General features: G+C 46.1%; 2 protein-coding genes across 2 annotated transcripts in view; both read right to left on the bottom strand.

Annotated features, from left to right (window-relative positions):
• LOC139422614 (NACHT, LRR and PYD domains-containing protein 12-like) overlaps window positions 1–528 on the bottom strand; it is a 136,331-nt gene extending 135,803 nt beyond the window's left edge. Inside the window, exon 1 of the mRNA XM_071173760.1 lies at window positions 506–528. Within this exon, the coding sequence (XP_071029861.1) occupies window positions 506–528 (23 nt within the window). The remainder of the gene's footprint in view (window positions 1–505) is intronic.
• A 61-nt stretch (window positions 529–589) lies between these two features.
• Window positions 590–26,783, bottom strand: part of LOC139422613 (lethal(2) giant larvae protein homolog 1-like) — a 41,088-nt gene continuing 14,894 nt past the window's right edge. Inside the window, exons 3-11 of the mRNA XM_071173759.1 lie at window positions 16,256–16,337; window positions 13,399–13,556; window positions 12,449–12,595; window positions 11,255–11,417; window positions 10,153–10,288; window positions 6,941–6,995; window positions 1,459–1,613; window positions 1,031–1,270; window positions 590–648 (exon numbers count right to left, since the gene is read on the bottom strand). Of these exons, the coding sequence (XP_071029860.1) occupies window positions 590–648; window positions 1,031–1,270; window positions 1,459–1,613; window positions 6,941–6,995; window positions 10,153–10,288; window positions 11,255–11,417; window positions 12,449–12,595; window positions 13,399–13,556; window positions 16,256–16,337 (1,195 nt within the window). The remainder of the gene's footprint in view (window positions 649–1,030; window positions 1,271–1,458; window positions 1,614–6,940; window positions 6,996–10,152; window positions 10,289–11,254; window positions 11,418–12,448; window positions 12,596–13,398; window positions 13,557–16,255; window positions 16,338–26,783) is intronic.

Below are 26,783 nucleotides of genomic sequence, written 5' to 3'. Positions count from 1 at the left end.
GACGACCCGTCCCTCTGACGACCCGTCCCTCTGACGACCCGTCCCTCTGACGACCCGTCCCTCTGACGACCTGTCCCTCTGACGACCTGTCCCTCTGATCCCTCTGTTCTAGTGCAGCTCCAACCCTCCCTGGCACTGCCACACGTAGGCAGGCTGGTATGATATACGACAGCTGGTACTGGCTGCAAAGCCTTTAACTGTGGACATCTGCAGCTAAGCTAACAATGCTGATACAGACTAACCTGCTGCTAAGCTAACAACGCTAATACAGACTAACCTGCTGCTAAGCTAACAACGCTAATAGAGACTAACCCGCTGTTAAGCTAACAACGCTAAGCTGTTGCTAAGCTAACAACGCTAATACAGACTAACCTGCTACTAAACTAACAACACTAAGCTTTGTTGCTAAGCTAACAACGCTAATACAGGCTAGACTGCTGCTAAGCTAGGAAGGACTTGCTAAAACCCAGTGAGCAAAACTGGTTGAAAATATATAATTTCTCACAGATACAGATACACCTGGGCCATATTCATTAGTGCACACAGTAACAAAACATTTCGCAACGGAAAACAAAAAACAAGGGTTTCCTCATTGGACAAGTTCAGGGAGTCCCTCACCGTTTCCATCTGTTCTCTTCCATTTGGTGCCTAATGAATAAGACACTGGTTGGGGTAGGTGAGAACACGTGTGTGTGTCTCACTCCATGAGTGTGTGTGTGTGTGTGTGTGCAGTGTCTCACCCCGTGTGTGTGTCTCACTCCATGAGTGTGTGTGTGTCTGTGTGTGTGTGTACAGTGTCTCACCCCGTGTGTGTGTCTCACTCCATGAGTGTGTGTGTGTCTGTGTGTGTGTGTGTACAGTGTCTCACCCCGTGTGTGTGTCTCACTCCATGAGTGTGTGTGTGTCTGTGTGTGTGTGTACAGTGTCTCACCCCGTATGCGTGTGTGTGTGTGTACAGTGTCTCACCCCGTGTGCGTGTGTGTGTGTGTGTACAGTGTCTCACCCCGTGTGTGTGTGTGTGTGTGTGTACAGTGTCTCACCCCGTGTGCGTGTCTCACTCCAGGCTGAGCGCCCTGGCTGTTCCCGGCGGCGGCCAGGCGGTCCCAGAGCTTGGCGGGGACGTTGTCCAGGTGGCAGGATGTGGTGATGGCGGAGGAGTGGAGCGGAGCCAGGTAAGGAGGAGGGACAGAGGGCCACCCGGTGGTCAGGAGGTCTATTACAACCAGCTCCTCCTCTAGTAACACCACGAGGGCTTTAGGATCATCATAGTCTGGGAGAGGAAATACACATTAACACAGGGGGTCAGGTAGCCTAGCGACAAGGAGGGCCAATCCCAGAGCAGACTAGCTGAATAATTATTAATTTTTTTTAAATCGGTAGATGTGCCCTTGAGCAAGGCACTTAATCCTAATTGTGTCTGAGTCGCTCTGGAGAAGTGCGTGTCTCTCTCTCTCTCACCGTGCTCCGGGTCAGTGGTGTGGACGGTGAAGAAGTCTATAACTCTGGATGTGAAGTCTAGAGTGACGTGTTGTTTGTCCTGTTGGATGGTCACACAGTGACGGTCTCCATAACTGGCCCTGGGCATTCCTCCACTGTAGAGGACTACTGGACACCTACATGAGAGACAGAGACAGAGAGACATAGAGAGACAGAGAGAGAGGGGCAGTGAGAGACAGTAGATACTGATAGTGTTACCAGAATGGATCAACCCTAGTGACAGAAGACACTGATAGTGTTACCAGAATGGATCAACCCTAGTGACAGTAGATACTGATAGTGTTACCAGAATGGATCCTAGTGACAGTAGATACTGATAGTGTTACCAGAATGGATCCTGGTGACAGAAGATACTGATAGTGTTACCAGAATGGATCCTAGTGATAGTAGATACTAAGAGTGTTACCAGAATGGATCAACTCTAGTGACAGTAGATACTGATAGTGTTACCAGAATGGATCAACCCTAGTGACAGTAGATACTGATAGTGTTACCAGAATGGATCAACCCTAGTGACAGTAGATACTGATAGTGTTACCAGAATGGATCCTAGTGATAGTAGATACTGATAGTGTTACCAGAATGGATCAACCCTAGTGACAGTAGATACTGATAGTGTTACCAGAATGGATCAACCCTAGTGACAGAAGACACTGATAGTGTTACCAGAATGGATCAACCCTAGTGACAGTAGATACTGATAGTGTTACCAGAATGGATCCTAGTGACAGTAGATACTGATAGTGTTACCAGAATGGATCCTGGTGACAGAAGATACTGATAGTGTTACCAGAATGGATCCTAGTGATAGTAGATACTAATAGTGTTACCAGAATGGATCAACTCTAGTGACAGTAGATACTGATAGTGTTACCAGAATGGATCAACCCTAGTGACAGTAGATACTGATAGTGTTACCAGAATGGATCAACCCTAGTGACAGTAGATACTGATAGTGTTACCAGAATGGATCCTAGTGATAGTAGATACTGATAGTGTTACCAGAATGGATCAACCCTAGTGACAGTAGATACTGATAGTGTTACCAGAATGGATCAACCCTAGTGACAGTAGATACTGATAGTGTTACCAGAATGGATCAACCCTAGTGACAGTAGATACTGATAGTGTTACCAGAATGGATCCTAGTGATAGTAGATACTGATAGTGTTACCAGAATGGATCCTAGTGATAGTAGATACTGATAGTGATACCAGAATGGATCCTAGTGACAGTAGATACTGATAGTGTTACCAGAATGGATCAACCCTAGTGACAGTAGATACTGATAGTGTAACCAGAATGGATCAACCCTAGTGAAAGTAGATAGTGATAGTGTTACCAGAATGGATCAACCCTAGTGACAGTAGATACTGATAGTGTAACCAGAATGGATCAACCCTAGTGACAGTAGATACTGATAGTGTTACCAGAATGGATCATAGTGATAGTAGAGACTGATAGTGTTACCAGAATGGATCCCAGTGATAGTAGATACTGTTAGTGTTACCAGAATGGATCCTAGTGACAGTAGATACTGATAGAGTTACTAGAATGGATCATAGTGATGGTAGATACTGATAGTGTTACCAGAATGGATCCTAGTGACAGTAGATACTGTTAGTGTTACCAGAATGGATCCTAGTGACAGTAGATACTGATAGTGTTACCAGAATGGATCAACCCTAGTGATGCTAGATACTGATAGTGTTACCAGAATGGATCCTAGTGATAGTAGATACTGATAGTGTTACCAGAATGGATCCTAGTGATAGTAGATACTGATAGTGTTACCAGAATGGATCCTAGTGACAGTAGATACTGATAGTGTTACCAGAATGGATCCTAGTGACAGTAGATACTGATAGTGTTACCTGTTACCAGAATGGATCAACCCTAGTGATAGTAAATATTGATAGTGATACCAGAATGGATCAACCCTAGTGACAGTAGATACTGATAGTGTTACCAGAATGGATCAACCCTAGTGACAGTAGATAGTGATAGTGTTACCGGAATGGATCATAGTGACAGTAGATACTGATAGTGATACCAGAATGGATCAACCCAAGTGACAGTAGATAGTGATAGTGTTACCAGAATGGATCAACCCTAGTGACAGTAGATACTGATAGTGTTACCAGAATGGACCCTAGTGACAGTAGATACTGATAGTGTTACCAGAATGGAGCCTAGTGATGGTAGATACTGATGGTGTTACCAGAATGGATCAACCCTAGTGACAGTAGATACTGATAGTGTAACCAGAATGGATCAACCCTAGTGACAGTAGATACTGATAGTGTTACCAGAATGGATCATAGTGATGGTAGATACTGATAGTGTTACCAGAATGGACCCTAGTGATAGTAGATACTGATAGTGTTACCAGAATGGATCCTAGTGATAGTAGATACTGATAGTGTTACCAGAATGGATCCTAGTGACAGTAGATACTGACAGTGTTACCAGAATGGATCAACCCTATTGACAGTAGATACTGATAGTGTTACCTGTTACCAGAATGGATCAACCCTATTGACAGTAGATACTGATAGTGTTACCTGTTACCAGAATGGATCAACCCTAGTGATAGTAAATATTGATAGTGATACCAGAATGGATCAACCCTAGTGACAGTAGATACTGATAGAGTTAACAGAATGGATCAACCCTAGTGACAGTAGATAGTGATAGTGTTACCGGAATGGATCATAGTGACAGTAGATACTGATAGTGATACCAGAATGGATCAACCCAAGTGACAGTAGATAGTGATAGTGTTACCAGAATGGACCCTAGTGACAGTAGATACTGATAGTGTTACCAGAATGGAGCCTAGTGATGGTAGATACTGATGGTGTTACCAGAATGGATCAACCCTAGTGACAGTAGATACTGATAGTGTAACCAGAATGGATCAACCCTAGTGACAGTAGATACTGATAGTGTTACCAGAATGGATCATAGTGATGGTAGAGACTGATAGTGTTACCAGAATGGATCCCAGTGATAGTAGATACTGTTAGTGTTACCAGAATGGATCCTAGTGACAGTAGATACTGATAGTGTTACTAGAATGGATCATAGTGATGGTAGATACTGATAGTGTTACCAGAATGGACCCTAGTGACAGTAGATACTGATAGTGTTACCAGAATTGGTCAACCCTAGTGACAGTAGATACTGATAGTGTTACCAGAATGGATCAACCCTAGTGACAGTAGATATTGATAGTGATACCAGAATGGATCAACCCTGGTGACAGTAGATACTGATAGTGTTACCAGAATGGATCAACCCTAGTGATGGTAGATACTGATTGTGTTACCAGAATGGATTCTAGTGATAGTAGATACTGATAGTGTTACCAGAATGGATCAACCCTAGTGATGCTAGATACTGATAGTGTTACCAGAATGGATCCTAGTGATAGTAGATACTGATAGTGTTACCAGAATGGATCCTAGTGATAGTAGATACTGATAGTGTTACCAGAATGGATCCTAGTGATAGTAGATACTGATAGTGTTACCAGAATGGATCCTAGTGATAGTAGATACTGATAGTGTTACCAGAATGGATCCTAGTGATAGTAGATACTGATAATGTTACCAGAATGGATCAACCCTAGTGACAGTAGATACTGATAGTGTTACCAGAATGGATCAACCCTAGTGACAGTAGATACTGATAGTGTTACCAGAATGGATCCTAGTGATAGTAGATACTGATAATGTTACCAGAATGGATCAACCCTAGTGACAGTAGATACTGATAGTGTTACCAGAATGGATCCTAGTGATACTGATAGTGTTACCAGAATGGATCAACCCTAGTGACAGTAGATACTGCTAGTGTTACCAGAATGGATCCTAGTGACAGTAGATACTGATAGTGTTATCAGAATGGATCAACCCTAGTGATGGTAGATACTGATTGTGTTACCAGAATGGATCCTAGTGACAGTAGATACTGATAGTGTTACCAGAATGGATCCTAGTGACAGTAGATACTGATAGTGTTACCAGAATGGATCCTAGTGATAGTAGATACTGATAGTGTTACCAGAATGGATCCTAGTGACAGTAGATACTGATAGTGTTACCAGAATGGATCCTAGTGATAGTAGATACTGATAGTGTTACCAGAATGGATCCTAGTGACAGTAGATTCTGATAGTGTTACCAGAATGATCAACCCTAGTGACAGTAGATAATGATAGTGTTACCAGAATGGATCCTAGTGATAGTAGATAGTGATAGTGATAGTAGAGACTGATAGTGTTACTAGAATGGATCCTAGTGATGGTAGAGACTGATAGTGTTACCAGAATGGATCCTAGTGATAGAAGAATCTGATAGTGTTACCAGAATGGATCCTAGTGACAGTAGATACTGATAGTGTTACCAGAATGGATCAACCCTAGTGACAGTAGATACTGATAGTGTTACCAGAATGGATCCTAGTGATAGTAGATACTAATAGTGTTACCAGAATGGATCCTAGTGACAGTAGATACTGATAGTGTTACCAGAATGGATCCTAGTGACAGTAGATACTGATAGTGTTACCAGAATGGATCCTAGTGACAGTAGATACGGATAGTGTTACCAGAATGGATCCTAGTGATAGTAGATACTGATAGTGTTACCAGAATGGATCCTAGTGATAGTAGATACTGATAGTGTTACCAGAATGGATCCTAGTGACAGTAGATACTGATAGTGTTACCAGAATGGATCCTAGTGATAGTAGATACTGATAGTGTTACCAGAATGGATCCTAGTGACAGTAGATTCTGATAGTGTTACCAGAATGATCAACCCTAGTGACAGTAGATAATGATAGTGTTACCAGAATGGATCCTAGTGATAGTAGATAGTGATAGTGATAGTAGAGACTGATAGTGTTACTAGAATGGATCCTAGTGATGGTAGAGACTGATAGTGTTACCAGAATGATCAACCCTAGTGACAGTAGATAATGATAGTGTTACCAGAATGGATCCTAGTGATAGTAGATAGTGATAGTGATAGTAGAGACTGATAGTGTTACTAGAATGGATCCTAGTGATGGTAGAGACTGATAGTGTTACCAGAATGGATCCTAGTGATAGAAGAATCTGATAGTGTTACCAGAATGGATCCTAGTGACAGTAGATACTGATAGTGTTACCCGAATGGATCCTAGTGACAGTAGATACTGATAGTGTTACCAGAATGGATCCTGGCGACAGTAGATACTGATAGTGTTACCAGAATGGATCCTAGCGATAGTAGATACTGATAGTGTTACCAGAATGGATCCTAGTGATAGTAGATACTGATAGTGTTACCAGAATGGATCCTAGTGATAGTAGATACTGATAGTGTTACCAGAATGGATCCTAGTGATAGTAGATACTGATAGTGATAGATAGATAGTGGTCCTGACTCCTCACCCTGACTGAATCGTCCTCCATAAGATCTTGTTGATGGCTTTACAAGGGAACGGACCTAAGACACAACGAGACAGATGACAAGTAGTTAAAAACCTGTTGAATCTAGGGGGCACTATTTTCATTTTTGGAAAAATAACGTTCCCAAAGTAAACGGCCTATTTCTCAGGACAAGATGCTAGAATATGCATATAATAATGACAGCTTAGGATAGAAAACACTCTAAAGTTTCCAAAACTGTACAAATATTGTCTGTGAGTATAACAGAACTAATATTGCAGGTGAAAGCCTGAGAAAAATCCAATCAGGAAGGGACTCTTATTTAGAAAGCTCTGTGTTCCTATGCGTCCCTATTGAGCAGTGAATGGGATATCAACCAGAGGACTTTTTCTATGGCTTCCCTAATGTGTCTAGTGTCACAATACATAGTTTCAGGCTTTTATTTTGAAAAATGAGCCTGAACGTCAACATTGCGTCAGTGATCAGCTGGAGTCTCTCAGAGTGTTTTGTGCGTAACGGACAAATGCGGCCATTGTTTCTCTCTTTCCTACTAAGAAGCCACCTGTCCCGGTTGATATATTATCGAATAGATATTTGAAAAACACGTTGAGGATTAATTATAAACAACGTTTGCCATGTTTCTGTCGATATTATGGAGCTAATTTGGAATATTTTTCAGCGTTGTCGTGACCGCAATTTCCGGTCGAATTCTCAGTCAAAAGCGGCTACAAAAATAATATTTTTGGAAAAAAGGGACATTTGCTGTCTAACTGGGAGTCTTGTGAGTGAAAACATCCGAAGCTAATCAAAGGTAAACGATTTAATTTGCTTTTCTGATTTTCGTGACCAGGTTGCCCTGCTGCTAGCTAGGCATAATGCTATGCTAGGCTATTGATAAACTTACACAAATGCTTGTCTTGCTTTGGCTGTAAAGCATATTTTCAAAATCTGAGATGACAGGATGATTAACAAAAGGCTAAGCTGTGTTCTAATATATTTCACTTGTGATTTCATGAATATTTTCTAGTAATATTTATGTCCGTTGCGTTATGCTAATTCATGTCAGTTGATGACAACGCTCCCGGATCAGGGATGGGTAGATACAAGAGGTTTTAATGAGGTCCCAAGGTAATGGACCTGAGACACAACGAGACAGATGACAAGGAGTGAACTTGTTGAGTGTAGGGGGCAGTATTTTGATTTTTGGATGAAAAACGTCCCCAAATGAAACTGCCTATTTCTCAGGCCCAGAATCTAGAATACGCATATAATTGTCAGATTAGGATAGAAAACACTAAAGTTTCCAAAACTGTCCAAATATTGTCTGTGAGTATAACAGAACTGATATTGCAGGCGAAAACCTGAGGAAAATCCAACCAGGAAGTGGCTTCTATTTTGAAAGCTCCCTGTTCCATTGCATGCCTTCCCTCCATTTAAAGGGATATCAACCAGATTCATTTTCCTATATGTCTACCACATGGTTTGACCAGTCTTTAGACATAGTTTCAGGCTTTTATTCTGAAAATGAGCGAGAAAGATCAGATCGCGTCAGTGGATGGCTGGGTGCCAGCAGCGTTTTGCATGCGGCAACAGAGTGGAGCAGAACATTTTCTCTCTCCTATTGAAGAAGCTACTGTCCGGTTGAAATATTATCGATTATATATTGTAAAAACAACCTGAGGATTGATTATAAAAAACGTTTGACATGTTTCTACGAACTTTACGGATACTATTTGGAATTTTCGTCTGCGATGTCGTGACCGCTCGAGCCTGTAGATTTCTGAACATAACGCGCCAAACAAACTGAGGTATTTTGGAACAAAAGGAACATTTATTGTGTAACTGGGAGTCTCGTGAGTGCAAACATCCGAAGATCATCAAAAGTAAGCGATTCATTTTATTGCTTTTCTGACTTTCGTGACCAAGCTACTTTGCTGCAAGCTGTTTGTAATGTTTTGTCTGCTGAGAGAGATGTCCTTACATAAACGCTTGTAATGCTTTCGCCGAAAAGCTTTTTTGAAATCTGACACGCCAGGTGGATTAACAACAAGCCAAGCTGTGTTTTTCTATATTGCACTTGTGATTTCATGAAAATTAAATATTTTTTGTAATTTAATTTGAATTTGGCGCTCTGCAAATCAGCGGATGTTGACAAAAATGATCCCGCTAACGGGATGGGTACATCAAGGAGTTAATGAGGTCCCAAGGGAACGGACCTGAGACACAACGAGATGACAAGGAGTTAATGAGGCCCCAAGGGAACGGACCTGAGACACAACGAGATGACAAGGAGTTAATGAGGCCCCAAGGGAACGGACCTGAGACACAACGAGACAGACAACAAGGAGTTAATGAGGCCCCAAGGGAACGGACCTGAGACACAACGAGATGACAAGGAGTTAATGAGGCCCCAAGGGAACGGACCTGAGACACAATGAGACAGACGACAAGGAGTTAATGAGGTCCCAGGGGAACGGACCTGAGACACAACGAGACAGATGACAAGGAGTTGATGAGGTCCCAAGGGAACGGACCTGAGACACAACGAGACAGACGACAAGGAGTTAATGAGGTCCCAAGGGAATGGTCCTGAGACACAATGAGACAGATGACAAGGAGTTAATGAGGTCCCAAGGGAACGGACCTGAGACACAACGAGATGACAAGGAGTTAATGAGGTCCCAAGGGAACAGACCTGAGACACAACGAGACAGACAAGGAGTTAATGACAAGGAGATGACAAGGGGTTAATGAGGTCTGTGTGTGTGTGGGGGGGGGGGGGGGGTTAGGGGGTGTGTGTGTAGGGGTTAGGGTGCGTGTGTGTGTAGGGGTTAGGGTGGTGTGTGTGTAGGGGTTAGGGTGGTGTGTGTGTAGGGGTTAGGGGGGTGTGTGTGTAGGGGTTAGGGTGTGTGTGTAGGGGTTAGGGTGTGTGTGTGTGTGTGTAGGGGTTAGTGTGTGTGTGTGTGTGTGTGTGTAGGGGTTAGGGTGGTGTGTGTGTAGGGGTTAGGGGGTGTGCGTGTATGTAGGGGTTAGGGTGTGTGTGTGTATGTAGGGGTTAGGGTGTGTGTGTGTATGTAGGGGTTAGGGTGTGTGTGTGTGTGTGTGTGTGTGTGTGTAGGGGTTAGGGTGTGTGTGTGTATGTAGGGGTTAGGGTGTGTGTGTGTGTGTGTGTGTAGGGGTTAAGGGGGGGGGGGGGGTGTATGTCTATCTCTCACCATAGGGGATGGACGAGGACACAGGCTGGTGTGTATACGTGTTACCACTGGCAACAGCCCACACGCTGTACCCCCCGTCGCTATGGGAACTGACGAAGGAGCTACCGGAACGTTCCCACACCAGGGACTCCAGCTGCTGCAGAGACACACATACACACTCTATTTAGCCATATTGTAACAGACACACACTGCATTTAGCCGTATTATAGGCCCCTGGTAGCACAATAAGGAACAAATGAACTTCCTTGAGCAATGGAAGGAGAGTAGAGAGCTGCAATACGACGACAGGCAGAACGACTTCTGACAGAGAGCCATGAAAGACAGACAGAGAGCCATGAAAGACAGACAGAGAGCCATGAAAGACAGACAGAGAGCCATGAAAGACAGACAGAGAGCCATGAAAGACAGACAGAGAGCCATGAAAGACAGACAGAGAGCCATGAAAGACAGACAGAGAGCCATGAAAGACAGACAGAGCGCCATGAAAGACAGACAGAGCGCCATGAAAGACAGACAGAGCGCCATGAAAGACAGACAGAGCGCCATGAAAGACAGACAGAGCGCCATGAAAGACAGACAGAGAGCCATGAAAGACAGACAGAGAGCCATGAAAGACAGACAGAGAGCCATGAAAGACAGACAGAGAGCCATGAAAGACAGACAGAGAGCCATGAAAGACAGACAGAGAGCCATGAAAGACAGACAGAGAGCCATGAAAGACAGACAGAGAGCCATGAAAGACAGACAGAGAGCCATGAAAGACAGACAGAGAGCCATGAAAGACAGACAGAGAGCGCCATGAAAGACAGACAGAGAGCGCCATGAAAGACAGACAGAGCGCCATGAAAGACAGACAGAGCGCCATGAAAGACAGACAGAGAGCCATGAAAGACAGACAGAGAGCCATGAAAGACAGACAGAGCGCCATGAAAGACAGACAGAGAGCCATGAAAGACAGACAGAGAGCCATGAAAGACAGACAGAGAGCCATGAAAGACAGACAGAGAGCCATGAAAGACAGACAGAGAGCCATGAAAGACAGACAGAGAGCCATGAAAGACAGACAGAGCCGTGGTTATATTTATGTCCAGTTCATATTCACCTGTTTTCCCAGGAACATGTGTTCTGCGTTGCGGGTGCTGAGATCCCATAGGACGACCAGGCCTCTGCTGTAGCCAATCAGAATCTTCCCTGGCTGCTTGGGGTGTTCCTGTAACGACTCCACCGGTCCCAGAGACTTCCCACACCTGTAGTCCTCAGGTATGCTGAAAAACACTGTTACCCATCAGCCACCTGTAGTCCACAGGTATGCTACCAACAGGAGGCTCTTCCCCCTAACAACCATGACAACAGGAGGCTCTTCCCCCTAACAACCATGACAACAGGAGGCTCTTCCCACTAACAACCATGACAACAGGAGGCTCTTCCCCCTAACAACCATGACAACAGGAGGCCCTTCCCCCTAACAACCATGACAACAGGAGGCTCTTCCCCCTAACAACCATGACAACAGGAGGCTCTTCCCCCTAACAACCATGACAACAGGAGGCTCTTCCCACTAACAACCATGACAACAGGAGGCTCTTCCCCCTAACAACCATGACAACAGGAGGCCCTTCCCCCTAACAACCATAACAACAGGAGGCTCTTCCCCCTAACAACCATGACAACAGGAGGCTCTTCCCCCTAACAACCATGACAACAGGAGGCTCTTCCCCCTAACAACCATGACAACAGGAGGCCCTTCCCCCTAACAACCATGACAACAGGAGGCCCTTCCCCCTAACAACCATGACAACAGGAGGCCCTTCCCCCTAACGACCATGACAACAGGAGGCCCTTCCCCCAAACGACCATGACAACAGGAGGCCCTTCCCCCAAACGACCATGACAACAGGAGGCCCTTCCCCCAAACGACCATGACAACAGGAGGCCCTTCCCCCTAACGACCATGACAACAGGAGTTCCCTTAACGACCATGACAACAGGAGGCTCTTCCCCCTAACGACCATGACAACAGGAGGCCCTTCCCCCTAACGACCATGACAACAGGAGGCCCTTCCCCCTAAAGACCATGACAACAGGAGGCCCTTCCCCCTAAAGACCATGACAACAGGAGTAGTGGGAAAAGTACACACAACATAGATACACACCTGTGACAGCTCTCCTCTCAGCTGACCAGGATGGAACCTGGAGAACCCAACCCATTCTAGAACCCAACCCATTCTAGAACCCAAGCCATTCTAGAACAGACCCACACTGCCTCCTCCCACTGGCTGAAGCAGCTGTCACTCACCTCTGCATCACCTGGTCCAGCAGGAGTGATTGGTTATCCCTCAACGAGAGGCGTGGCAGATCCAGGAAGTGTATGCCCCCTCCCTCGGTGCCGACACACAGCAGGTCACATGAACTCAACAACAGCAGAACTGTCACACGGCTTGCACTGGAGACAACATCACACACATTATAACACACATACATGTATGTCTCTGTGTATGTATGTGTTCCAAGTGTCTCTGTGTGTGTGTGGTGTGTGTGTGGTGTGTGTGTGTGTGGTGTGTGTGTGGTGTGTGTGTGGGTGGTGTGTGTGTGGTGTGTGTGTTTTTTTGTGGGGTGCGGTGTGGTGTGTGGTGTGGTGTGTGTGTGGGGTGTGGTGTGGTGCGGTGCGGTGCGGTGTGTGGTGTGGTGTGTGTGTGGTGTGTGTGGGTGGTGTGTGTGTGGTGTGTGTGGGTGGTGTGTGTGTTTTTTTGTGGGGTGCGGTGTGGTGTGTGGTGTGGTGTGTGTGTGGGGTGTGGTGTGGTGTGGTGTGGTGTGTGTGGTGTGGTGTGGTGTGTGTGTTTTGTGTGGGGTGTGGTGTGGTGTGTGTGTTTTGTGTGGGGTGTGGTGTGGTGTGTGTGTGTTTTGTGTGGGGTGTGGTGTGGTGTGTGTGTGTGTGTGTGGTGTGGTGTGGTGTGGTGTGTGTGTTTTGTGTGGTGTGTGTGTTTTGTGTGGGGTGTGGTGTGGTGTGTGTGTGGTGTGGTGTGTGTGTGGTGTGGTGTGGTGTGTGGTGTGTGTGGTGTGTGTGTGTGGTGTGGTGTGGTGTGGTGTGTGTGTTTTGTGTGGGGTGTGGTGTGGTGTGTGTGTGTGTGGTGTGGTGTGGTGTGTGTGTTTTGTGTGGGGTGGGGTGTGGTGTGGTGTGTGTGTTTTGTGTGGGGTGTGGTGTGGTGTGTGTGTGTTGTGTTGTGGTGTGGTGTGGTATGTGTGTACCTGCAGCTCTCTAGTCCAGGTCGTCCCAGGACACTGTAGTTGCGTTTTTCTTCCAGGTAGACCACACCCTCGCTCTTAGCCCCTCCCCTGTCCCGGGAAGCTCCGCCCAGCTCCCACAGGTGCAGCGTGTTGTCATCAAGCAGCGACAACAGACGGCCCTATCAGAGCACAACACCAGGATGACATCACAGACCAGGAAGGAGGGACTGAAGGGTGAATTTGTAAATAAAAATGTACCTAGCACCTAAAACCAGGGATGGACAACTTTGATGGGGGGGGAGGGGCTACAAAATATCTGACATCATGAGGGGCTGCAGTGGCTTGTGGGTATGCAGTCAACTGATTTGTGCAGTTAAACTATTTCAATCCCAACAGTGCAATCCTAACAGTCAAATCCAGGATCACACGCCATCACACATATTTTTGACAAATCAACAATTCCCTGCAAATTATGCGAGGGCATATTTAACCAATCACCACACTATTTCTGCAATAAAAACAGTCAAATCGTTGCATTATTGCATAAAACTGACCCCATCGGCGTCGTACAAAAAGAGGGCTTACAATTTCAACCAATCCAGGACATTTAGGATATGCACACGGCCACTAGATATGCACACGGCCACTAGATATGCACACGGCCACTAGATATGCACACAACCACTAGATATGCACACAACCACTAGATATGCACACGAGCTCTCTAGACACATACGATGCCTTGGCAGGAACTAATGGGGATCCATAATAAACCCCAGGAAGAGTAGCTGCTGCCTTGGCAGGAACTAATGGGGATCCATAATAAACCCCAGGAAGAGTAGCTGCTGCCTTGGCAGGAACTAATGGGGATCCATAATAAACCCCAGGAAGAGTAGCTGTTGCCTTGGCAGGAACTAATGGGGATCCATAATAAACCCCAGGAAGAGTAGCTGCTGCCTTGGCAGGAACTAATGGGGATCCATAATAAACCCCAGGAAGAGTAGCTGCTGCCTTGGCAGGAACTAATGGGGATCCATAATAAACCCCAGGAAGAGTAGCTGCTGCCTTGGCAGGAACTAATGGGGATCCATAATAAACCCCAGGAAGAGTAGCTGCTGCCTTGACAGGAACAAATGGGGATCCATAACAAACCCTGGGAAGAGTAGCTGCTGCCTTGGCAGGAACTAATGGGGATCCATAGTAAACCCCAGGAAGAGTAGCTGCTGCCTTGGCAGGAACTAATGGGGATCCATAATAAACCCCAGGAAGAGTAGCTGCTGCCTTGGCAGGAACTAATGGGGATCCATAATAAACCCCAGGAAGAGTAGCTGCTGCCTTGGCAGGAACTAATGGGGATCCGTAATAAACCCCAGGAAGAGTAGCTGCTGCAGGAACTAATGGGGATCCATAATAAACCCCAGGAAGAGTAGCTGCTGCCTTGGCAGGAACTAATGGGGATCCATAATAAACCCCAGGAAGAGTAGCTGCTGCCTTGGCAGGAACTAATGGGGATCCATAATAAACCCCAGGAAGAGTAGCTGATGCCTTGACAGGAACTAATGGGGATCCATAATAAACCCCAGGAAGAGTAGCTGTTGCCTTGGCAGGAACTAATGGGGATCCATAATAAACCCCAGGAAGAGTAGCTGCTGCCTTGACAGGAACTAATGGGGATCCATAATAAACCCCAGGAAGAGTAGCTGCTGCCTTGACAGGAACAAATGGGGATCCATAACAAACCCTGGGAAGAGTAGCTGCTGCCTTGGCAGGAACTAATGGGGATCCATAGTAAACCCCAGGAAGAGTAGCTGCTGCCTTGGCAGGAACTAATGGGGATCCATAATAAACCCCAGGAAGAGTAGCTGCTGCCTTGACAGGAACTAATGGGGATCCATAATAAATCCCAGGAAGAGTAGCTGTTGCAGGAACTAATGGGGATCCATAATAAATCCCAGGAAGAGTAGCTGTTGCAGGAACTAATGGGGATCCATAATAAACCCCAGGAAGAGTAGCTGCTGCAGGAACTAATGGGGATTCATAATAAACCCCAGGAAGAGTAGCTGCTGCAGGAACTAATGGGGATCCATAATAAACCCCAGGAAGAGTAGCTGCTGCAGGAACTAATGGGGATCCATAATAAACCCCAGGAAGAGTAGCTGCTGCAGGAACTAATGGGGATCCCTATTAAATTCAAATCTACCACATAATATGGTTCAATCAAGCCACGCCAACAAACTTTTCCCCTCAGCGCATTTTCATGACAAATTGGACAAAAATCATTGCATATTGTCATGAAATATTAAGACAGATAAAATCATTGCATATTGTCATGAAATATTAAGACAGATAAAATCATTGCATATTGTCATGAAATATTAAGACAGATAAAATCATTGCATATTGTCATGAAATATTAAGACAGATAAAATCATTGCATATTGTCATGAAATATTAAGACAGATAAAATCATTGCATATTGTCATGAAATATTAAGACAGATAAAATCATTGCATATTGTCATGAAATATTAAGACAGATAAAATCATTGCATATTGTCATGATTGTTGGAGCACAATAAAGCATTTTAGTTAGTGGCCCATTCCTGACCTAAATACTGGCTGAAATTCTGGAGAAATCCCAGATCTCTCAAATGGGAACAAAACCGAGGACCTCCTCGTCTAAGCATATCTGTAGAAGTGACCTAACAGTCTTACCCGTCCTTGGAGGAAGTGACCTAACAGTCTTACCCGTCCTTGGAGGAAGTGACCTAACAGTCTTACCCGTCCTTGGAGGAAGTGACCTAACAGTCTTACCCGTCCTTGGAGGAAGTGACCTAACAGTATTACCTGTCCTACAGGAAGTGACCTAACAGGCTTACCTGTCCTTGGAGGAAGTGTATCTGCGCTACGGCTGCAGCGTCTCTGTGTAGTCCTGTAAACTCCACCCCTGGAGATCCATAACTAACAGCACAGTCAAGGAATACAGCACACAGCTATATACACACAGCACAGTCAAGGAATACAGCACACAGCTATATACACACAGCACAGTCAAGGAATACAGCACACAGCTATATACACACAGCTATATACACACAGCACAGTCAAGGAATACAGCACACAGCTATATACACACAGCTATATACACACAGCACAGTCAAGGAATACAGCTATATACACACAGCTATTTACACACAGCACAGTCAAGGAAAACAGCTATATACACACACAGCTATATACACACAGCACAGTCAAGGAAAACAGCTATATACACACAGCTATATACACACAGCACAGTCAAGGAATACAGCTATATACACACAGCTATTTACACACAGCACAGTCAAGGAATACAGCACACAGCTATATACACACAGCTATATACACACAGCACAGTCAAGGAATACAGCTATATACACACAGCTATTTACACACAGCACAGTCAAGGAAAACAGCTATATACACACACAGCTATATACACACAGCACAGTCAAGGAAAACAGCTATATACACACAGCTATATACACACAGCTATATACACACAGCACAGTCAAGGAATACAGCTATATACACACAGCTATATACACACAGCTATATACACACAGCACAGTCAAGGAAAACAGCTATATACACACAGCTATATACACACAGCTATATACACACAGCACAGTCAAGGAATACAGCTATACACACACAGCTATATACACACAGCACAGTCAAGGAAAACAGCTATATACACACAGCACAGTCAGTTCACACAGCTACAGTGGGGCAAAAAAGTATTTTGTCAGCCACCAATTGTGCAAGTTCTCCAACTTAAAAAGATGAGAGAGGCCTGTAATGTTCATCATAGGTACACTTCAACTATGACAGACAAAATGAGAAAAACAATCCAGAAAATCACATTGTAGGATTTTTAATGAATTTATTTTCAAATGATGGTGGAAAATAAGTATTTGGTCACCTACAAACAAGCAAGATTTCTGGCTCTCACAGACCTGTAACTTCTTTAAGAGGCTCCTCTGTCCTCCACTCGTTACCTGTATTAATGGCACCTGTTTGAACTTGTTATCAGTATAAAAGACACCTGTCCACAACCTCAAAAAGTCACACTCCAAACTCCACTATGGCCAAGACCAAAGAGTTGTCAAAGGACACCAGAAACAAAATTGTAGACCTGCACCAGGCTGGGAAGACTGAATCTGCAATAGGTAAGCAGCTTGGTTTGAAGAAATCAACTGTGGGAGCAATTATTAGGAAGTGGAAGACATACAAGACCACTGATAATCTCCCTCGATCTGGGGCTCCACGCAGGATCTCACCCCGTGGGGTCAAAATGATCACAAGAACGGTGAGCAAAAATCCCAGAACCACACGGGGGGACCTAGTGAATGACCTGCAGAGAGCTGGGACCAAAGTAACAACGCCTACCATCAGTAACACACTACGCCGCCAGGGACTCAAATCCTGCAGTGCCAGACGTGTCCCCCTACTTAAGCCAGTACATGTCCAGGCCCGTCTGAAGTGTGCTAGAGAGCATTTGGATGATCCAGAAGAAGATTGGGAGAATGTCATATGGTCAGATGAAACCAAAATATAACTTTTTGGTAAAAACTCAACTCGTCGTGTTTGGAGGACAAAGAATGCTGAGTTGCATCCAAAGAACACCATACCTACTGTGAAGCATGGGGGTGGAAACATCATACTTTGGGACTGTTTTTCTGCAAAGGGACCAGGACGACTGATCCGTGTAAAGGAAAGAATGAATGGGGCCATGTATCGTGAGATTTTGAGTGAAAACCTCCTTCCATCAGCAAGGGCATTGAAGATGAAACGTGGCTGGGTCTTTCAGCATGACAATGATCCCAAACACACAGCCCGGGCAATGAAGGAGTGGCTTCGTAAGAAGCATTTCAAGGTCCTGGAGTGGCCTAGCCAGTCTCCAGATCTCAACCTCATAGAAAATCTTTGGAGGGAGTTGAAAGTCCGTGTTGCCCAGCAACAGCCCCAAAACATCACTGCTCTAGAGGAGATCTGCATGGAGGAATGGGCCAAAATACCAGCAAAAGTGTGTGAAGACTTACAGAAAACATTTGACCTATGTCATTGCCAACAAAGGGTATATAACAAAGTATTGAGATAAACTTTTGTTATTGACCAAATACTTATTTTCCACCATAATTTGCAAATAAATTCATTAAAAATCCTACAATGTGATTATCTGGATTTTTTTTCTCTCATTTTGTCTGTCATAGTTTAAGCGTACCTATGATAAAAATGACAGGCCTCATCTCATCTTAGACTACCATGTCTATATACCTGATCTACCTGTTGAATTAACTACTATTCACCACCACCACCACCATGTCTATATACCTGATCTACCTGTTGAATTAACTACTATTCACCACCACGTCTATATACCTGATCTACCTGTTGAATTAACTACTATTCACCACCACCACCACCATGTCTATATACCTGATCTACCTGTTGAATTAACTACTATTCACCACCATGTCTATATACCTGATCTACCTGTTGAATTAACTACTATTCACCACCACCACCACCATGTCTATATACCTGATCTACCTGTTGAATTAACTACTATTCACCACCATGTCTATATACCTGATCTACCTGTTGAATTAACTACTATTCACCACCATGTCTATATACCTGATCTACCTGTTGAATTAACTACTATTCACCACCATGTCTATATACCTGATCTACCTGTTGAATTAACTACTATTCACCACCATGTCTATATACCTGATCTACCTGTTGAATTAACTACTATTCACCACCATGTCTATATACCTGATCTACCTGTTGAATTAACTACTATTCACCAAGATGTCTATATACCTGATCTACCTGTTGAATTAACTACTATTCACCACCATGTCTATATACCTGATCTACCTGTTGAATTAACTACTATTCACCACCATGTCTATATACCTGATCTACCTGTTGAATTAACTACTATTCACCACCACCATGTCTATATACCTGATCTACCTGTTGAATTAACTACTATTCACCACCATGTCTATATACCTGATCTACCTGTTGAATTAACTACTATTCACCACCACCATGTCTATATACCTGATCTACCTGTTGAATTAACTACTATTCACCACCACCACCACCATGTCTATATACCTGATCTACCTGTTGAATTAACTACTATTCACCACCATGTCTATATACCTGATCTACCTGTTGAATTAACTACTATTCACCACCATGTCTATATACCTGATCTACCTGTTGAATTAACTACTATTCACCACCACCACCATGTCTATATACCTGATCTACCTGTTGAATTAACTACTATTCACCACCATGTCTATATACCTGATCTACCTGTTGAATTAACTACTATTCACCACCATGTCTATATACCTGATCTACCTGTTGAATTAACTACTATTCACCACCACCATGTCTATATACCTGATCTACCTGTTGAATTAACTACTATTCACCACCATGTCTATATACCTGATCTACCTGTTGAATTAACTACTATTCACCACCACCACCACCATGTCTATATACCTGATCTACCTGTTGAATTAACTACTATTCACCACCATGTCTATATACCTGATCTACCTGTTGAATTAACTACTATTCACCACCATGTCTATATACCTGATCTACCTGTTGAATTAACTACCATTCACCACCATGTCTATCATCTATACCAGATCTACACAAACATAAAAGTTGTACATCCTCATTGTGTCTACAGTGTCTTACCCATAATTACTGAAACTCTCTCTGACACACAGGGAGCGGGGCTGTGTATTCGTCCAGTGATGCGTAAGGGAAGCGCTAGCGAGGATAAAGAGATTTCACGGTCTGAATAACGACCAACAGAATCATTGTCCTCAACTCTGACACATTTAGAGCTAGCTACTACATAATCCAGCATAGCTAGAGCTAGTTACAACATAACTACAACACACATTTAGAGCTAGCTACTACATAATCCAGCATAGCTAGAGCTAGTTACAACATAACTACAACACACATCTAGAGCTAGCTACTACATAATCCAACATAGCTAGAGCTAGTTACAACATAACTACAACACACAACTAGAGCTAGCTACTACATAATCCAGCATAGCTAGAGCTAGTTACAACATAACCCAGCATAGCTAGCTAGAGCTAGTTACAACATAACTACAACACACAACTAGAGCTCGTTACAGCATAGCTACAACACACAACTAATCCTAGTTACAACATAATCCAGCATAGCTAGAGCTAGTTACAGCATACAGTGCCTTGCGAAAGTATTCAGCCCCCTTGAACTTTGCGACCTTTTGCCACATTTCAGGCTTCAAACATAAAGATATAAAACAGTATTTTTTTGTGAAGAATCAACAAGTGGGACACAATCATGAAGTGGAACGACATTTATTGGATATTTCAAACTTTTTTAACAAATCAAAAACTGAAAAATTGGGCCTCTAGACCCAAACTGTTACAGACCTATATCCATCCTGCCCTGCCTCTAGACCCAAACTGTTACAGACTTATATCCATCCTGCCCTGCCTCTAGACCCAAACTGTTACAGACCTGCATCCATCCTGCCCTGCCTCTAGACCCAAACTGTTACAGACCTATATCCATCCTGTCCTGCCTCTAGACCCAAACTGTTACAGACCTATATCCATCCTGTCCTGCCTCTAGACCCAAACTGTTATAGACCTATATCCATCCTGCCCTGCCCTGCCTCTAGACCCAAACTGTTACAGACCTGTATCCATCCTGTCCTGCCCTGCCTCTAGACCCAAACTGTTAGACCTGTATCCATCCTGTCCTGCCTCTAGACCCAAACTGTTACAGACCTATATCCATCCTGTCCTGCCTCTAGACCCAAACTGTTATAGACCTATATCCATCCTGCCCTGCCTCTAGACCCAAACTGTTACAGACCTATATCCATCCTGTCCTGCCTCTAGACCCAAACTGTTACAGACCTATATCCATCCTGTCCTGCCTCTAGACCCAAACTGTTATAGACCTATATCCATCCTGCCCTGCCCTGCCTCTAGACCCAAACTGTTACAGACCTGTATCCATCCTGTCCTGCCCTGCCTCTAGACCCAAACTGTTACAGACCTATATCCATCCTGCCCTGCCCTGCCTCTAGACCCAAACTGTTACAGACCTATATCCATCCTGCCCTGCCTCTAGACCCAAACTGTTACAGACCTATATCCATCCTGCCCTGCCTCTAGACCCAAACTGTTACAGACCTGTATCCATCCTGTCCTGCCCTGCCTCTAGACCCAAACTGTTATAGACCTATATCCATCCTGCCCTGCCTCTAGACCCATACTGTTACAGACCTATATCTATCCTGCCCTGCCCTGCCTCTAGACCCAAACTGTTACAGACCTATATCTATCCTGCCCTGCCCTGCCTCTAGACCCAAACTGTTACAGACCTGTATCCATCCTGCCCTGCCTCTAGACCCAAACTGTTACAGACCTGTATCCATCCTGTATCCATCCTATATCCATCCTATATCCATCCTATATCCATCCTGTATCCATCCTGTATCCATCCTGTCCTGCCTCTAAGGTATTCTAAAGCCAAGTGAACAAACAGGTCACTGAGCATCTCGAATCCCACCGTACCTTCTTCTCTCTCACACACACAGACCCAGTCAACCCACCCAGCCTCTGTCTCAGTCAGGCCAAGCAGCCCCTCTCTGGAATACCAACCCACCCAGCCTCTGGCTCATGTCTGTCTCAGTCAGGCCAAGCAGCCCCTCTCTGGAGAACCAACCCACACACCTCTTAACAGAGCCTGCAACAATAGCCTACTGAGCTCAGAGCAACAGGGTGTGTGAAGTAGGGGTGATGAATGAGGAAAGAGGAGGGAATTCAACTTTGAGTCTATAAGAAGAAACTGGCTGAAGGAGAGCGAGCGAGCGAGGTGGAGAGAGAGAGAGAGATGGCGAGCGAGGTGGAGAGAGAGCGAGCGAGGTGGAGAGAGAGCGAGCGAGGTGGAGAGAGAGAGAGCGAGCGAGGTGGAGAGAGAGAGAGAGAGCGAGGTGGAGAGAGAGAGAGAGAGAGATGGCGAGCGAGTTTGAGAGAGAGAGATGGCGAGCGAGCGAGGTGGAGAGAGAGAGAGAGATGGCGAGCGAGGTGGAGAGAGAGCGAGCGAGGTGGAGAGAGAGAGCGAGCGAGGTGGAGAGAGAGAGCGAGCGAGGTGGAGAGAGAGAGCGAGCGAGGTGGAGAGAGAGAGAGAGAGCGAGGTGGAGAGAGAGAGAGAGATGGCGAGCGAGTTAGAGAGAGAGATGGCGAGCGAGCGAGGTGGAGAGAGAGAGAGAGATGGCGAGCGAGCGAGGTGGAGAGAGAGAGAGCGAGGTGGAGAGAGAGAGAGCGAGCGAGGTGGAGAGAGAGAGAGCGAGCGAGGTGGAGAGAGAGAGAGCGAGCGAGGTGGAGAGAGAGAGAGCGAGCGAGGTGGAGAGAGAGAGAGCGAGCGAGGTGGAGAGAGAGAGAGCGAGCGAGCGAGGTGGAGAGAGAGAGAGCGAGCGAGCAAGGTGGAGAGAGAGAGAGCGAGCGAGCGAGGTGGAGAGAGAGAGAGCGAGCGAGCGAGGTGGAGAGAGAGAGAGCGAGCGAGCGAGGTGGAGAGAGAGAGAGCGAGCGAGCGAGGTGGAGAGAGAGAGAGCGAGCGAGCGAGGTGGAGAGAGAGAGAGCGAGCGAGCGAGGTGGAGAGAGAGAGAGCGAGCGAGGTGGAGAGAGAGAGCGAGCGAGGACGGTGGAGAGAGAGCAGAGAGCGAGCGAGCGAGGTGGAGAGAGAGAGCGAGCGAGCGAGGTGGAGAGAGAGAGAGCGAGCGAGGTGGAGAGAGAGAGAGCGAGCGAGCGAGGTGGAGAGAGAGAGAGCGAGCGAGCGAGGTGGAGAGAGAGAGAGCGAGCGAGCGAGGTGGAGAGAGAGAGAGCGAGCGAGCGAGGTGGAGAGAGAGAGAGCGAGCGAGCGAGGTGGAGAGAGAGAGAGCGAGCGAGCGAGGTGGAGAGAGAGAGAGCGAGCGAGCGAGGTGGAGAGAGAGAGAGCGAGCGAGCGAGGTGGAGAGAGAGAGAGCGAGCGAGCGAGGTGGAGAGAGAGAGAGCGAGCGAGGTGGAGAGAGAGAGCGAGCGAGGAAGGTGGAGAGAGAGCAGAGAGCGAGCGAGCGAGGTGGAGAGAGAGCAAGCGAGCGAGCGAGGTGGAGAGAGAGCAAGCGAGCGAGCGAGGTGGAGAGAGAGCAAGCGAGCGAGCGAGGTGGAGAGAGAGCAAGCGAGCGAGCGAGGTGGAGAGAGAGAAAAGGGAGAGAGGTGGAGAGAAGTGGAGAGAAGGGTGGAGAGGGAGAGAAAAGGGAGAGAGGTGGAGAGAAGGTTGGAGAGGGAGAGAGGTGGAGAGGGAGAGAGGTGGAGAGAAGGGTGGAGAGAAGGGTGGAGAGGGAGAGAGGTGTAGAGAAGGGTGGAGAGGGAGAGAGGTGGAGAGGGAGAGAGGTGGAGAGAAGGGTGGAGAGGGAGAGAAAAGGGAGAGAGGTGGAGAGAAGGTTGGAGAGGGAGAGAGGTGGAGAGGGAGAGAGGTGGAGAGGGGTGGAGAGGGAGAGAGGTGGAGAGAAGGGTGGAGAGGGAGAGAGGTGGAGAGAAGGGTGGAGAGGGAGAGAAAAGGGAGAGAGGTGGAGAGGGAGAGAAAAGGGAGAGAGGTGGAGAGGAAGAGGCAGATTTAAAGCTCCTCTTTTTGAGTCCACGATGCCCCATTAGAATGCTAATGAGAGGAGAGAGAGAGAGAGAGAGAAAGAGAGAGAGAAAAGAGAGGGAGAGAAGTAGAAACAGAGAGACGGAGAAAGAGACAGAGGGAGGAGTATTAGAGGATGAATGGGCGTATCTGTCTCTACAGCTGGGTTTCATCAGACACACAGAGAGAACTCAACAACACAATGTTCTACAAGAGAACACAGAACACATTCTAGCACTCCGAAAGAGAACACAGAACACATTCTAGCACTCCAAAAGAGAACACAGAACACATTCTAGTACTGCAAAAGAGAACACAGAACACATTCTAGAACACAGAACCCAGACCTACAGAACAGGAAGACAGATGCTAGATAAGGAATCTGTATTAGAGGATGGAGACACAGCCCCAGGAGGAATCTGGATGAGAGTATGGAGACGCAGCCCCAGGAGGAATCTGGATTAGAGTATGGAGACACAGCCCCAGGAGGAATCTGGATTAGAGTATGGAGACACAGCCCCAGGAGGAATCTGGATTAGAGTATGGAGACACAGCCCCAGGAGGAATCTGGATTAGAGTATGGAGACACAGCCCCAGGAGGAATCTGGATTAGAGTATGGAGACACTGCCCCAGGAGGAATCTGGATTAGAGTATGGAGACACTGCCCCAGGAGGAATCTGGATTAGAGTATGGAGACACTGCCCCAGGAGGAATCTGGATTAGAGTACGGAGACGCAGCCCCAGGAGGAATCTGGATTAGAGTACGGAGACGCAGCCCCAGGAGGAATCTGGATTAGAGTATGGAGACGCAGCCCCAGGAGGAATCTGGATTAGAGTATGGAGACACTGCCCCAGGAGGAATCTGGATTAGAGTATGGAGACACAGCTCCAGGAGGAATCTGGATTAGAGTATGGAGACACTGCCCCAGGAGGAATCTGGATTAGAGTATGGAGACACTGCCCCAGGAGGAATCTGGATTAGAGTATGGAGACACTGCCCCAGGAGGAATCTGGATTAGAGTATGGAGACACTTCCCCAGGAGGAATCTGGATTATAGGATGGAGACACTGCCCCAGGAGGAATCTGGATTAGAGTATGGAGACGCAGCCCCAGGAGGAATCTGGATGAGAGTATGGAGACGCAGCCCCAGGAGGAATCTGGATGAGAGTATGGAGACGCAGCCCCAGGAGGAATCTGGATTAGAGTACGGAGACACAGCCCCAGGAGGAATCTGGATTAGAGTACGGAGACACAGCCCCAGGAGGAATCTGGATTAGAGTATGGGGACACAGCCCCAGGAGGAATCTGGATTAATCAAATTTATTTTATATAGCCCTTCGTACATCAGCTGATATCTCAAAGTGCTGTACAGAAACCCAGCCTAAAACCCCAAACAGCAAGCAATGCAGGTGAAGAAGCACGGTGGCTAGGAAAAACTCCCTAGAAAGGCCAAAACCTAGGAAGAAACCTAGAGAGGAACCAGGCTATGTGGGGTGGCCAGTCCTCTTCTGGCTGTGCCGGGTGGAGATTATAACAAAACATGGTCAAGATGTTCAAATGTTCATAAATGACCAGCATGGTCGAATAATAATAAGGCAGAATAGTTGAAACTGGAGCAGCAGCACAGTCAGGTGGACTGGGGACAGCAAGGAGTCATCATGTCAGGTATTCCTGGGGCATGGTCCTAGGGCTCAGGTCCTCCGAGAGAGAGAAAGAAAGAGAGAATTAGAGAGAGCATATGTGGGATGGCCAGTCCTCTTCTGGCTGTGCCGGGTGGAGATTATAACAGAACATGGCCAAGATGTTCAAATGTTCATAAATGATCAGCATGGTCGAATAATAATAAGGCAGAACAGTTGAAACTGGAGCAGCAGCACAGCCAGGTGGACTGGGGACAGCAAGGAGTCATCATGTCAGGTAGTCCTGGGGCATGGTCCTAGGGCTCAGGTCCTCCGAGAGAGAGAAAGAGAGAAGGAGAGAATTAGAGAACGCACACTTAGATTCGAATAGGACAGGAGAAGTACTCCAGATATAACAAACTGACCCTAGCCCCCCGACACATAAACTACTGCAGCATAAATACTGGAGGCTGAGACAGGAGGGGTCAGGAGACACTGTGGCCCACTCCGAGGACACCCCCGGACAGGGCCAAACAGGAAGGATATAACCCCACCCACTTTGCCAAAGCACAGCCCCCACACCACTAGAGATATTAGAGTATGGAGACGCAGCCCCAGAACAAGGTCCAGGTGAAAGACCCTGCCATCCGTAGAGTAAATATTTGCCTGATGTCAGAGTATTGATAACAAACAGACAGACATAGCAGCTCAGTCCTGGTTCTAACAGATAGATCCTGGTCCAGCTCAGTCCTGGTTCTAACAGATAGATCCTGGTCCAGGGATAATATAACACAGTATCCGGCCCAGTCCTGGTTCTAACAGAGACATCCTGGTCCAGCCCAGTCCTGGTTCTAACAGATAGATCCTGGTCCAGCTCAGTCCTGGTTCTAACAGATAGATCCTGGTCCAGGGATAATATAACACAGTATCCAGCCCAGTCCTGGTTCTAACAGAGACATCCTGGTCCAGCCCAGTCCTGGTTCTAACAGATAAATCCTGGTCCAGCCCAGTCCTGG

The sequence above is a fragment of the Oncorhynchus clarkii genome, chromosome 12 (genome assembly GCF_045791955.1).
Source record: "Oncorhynchus clarkii lewisi isolate Uvic-CL-2024 chromosome 12, UVic_Ocla_1.0, whole genome shotgun sequence".
NCBI lineage: Eukaryota > Metazoa > Chordata > Actinopteri > Salmoniformes > Salmonidae > Oncorhynchus > Oncorhynchus clarkii.
The sequence above is the reverse complement of the archived record's forward strand: the minus strand, read 5'-3'. Positions and strand labels throughout refer to the sequence as shown.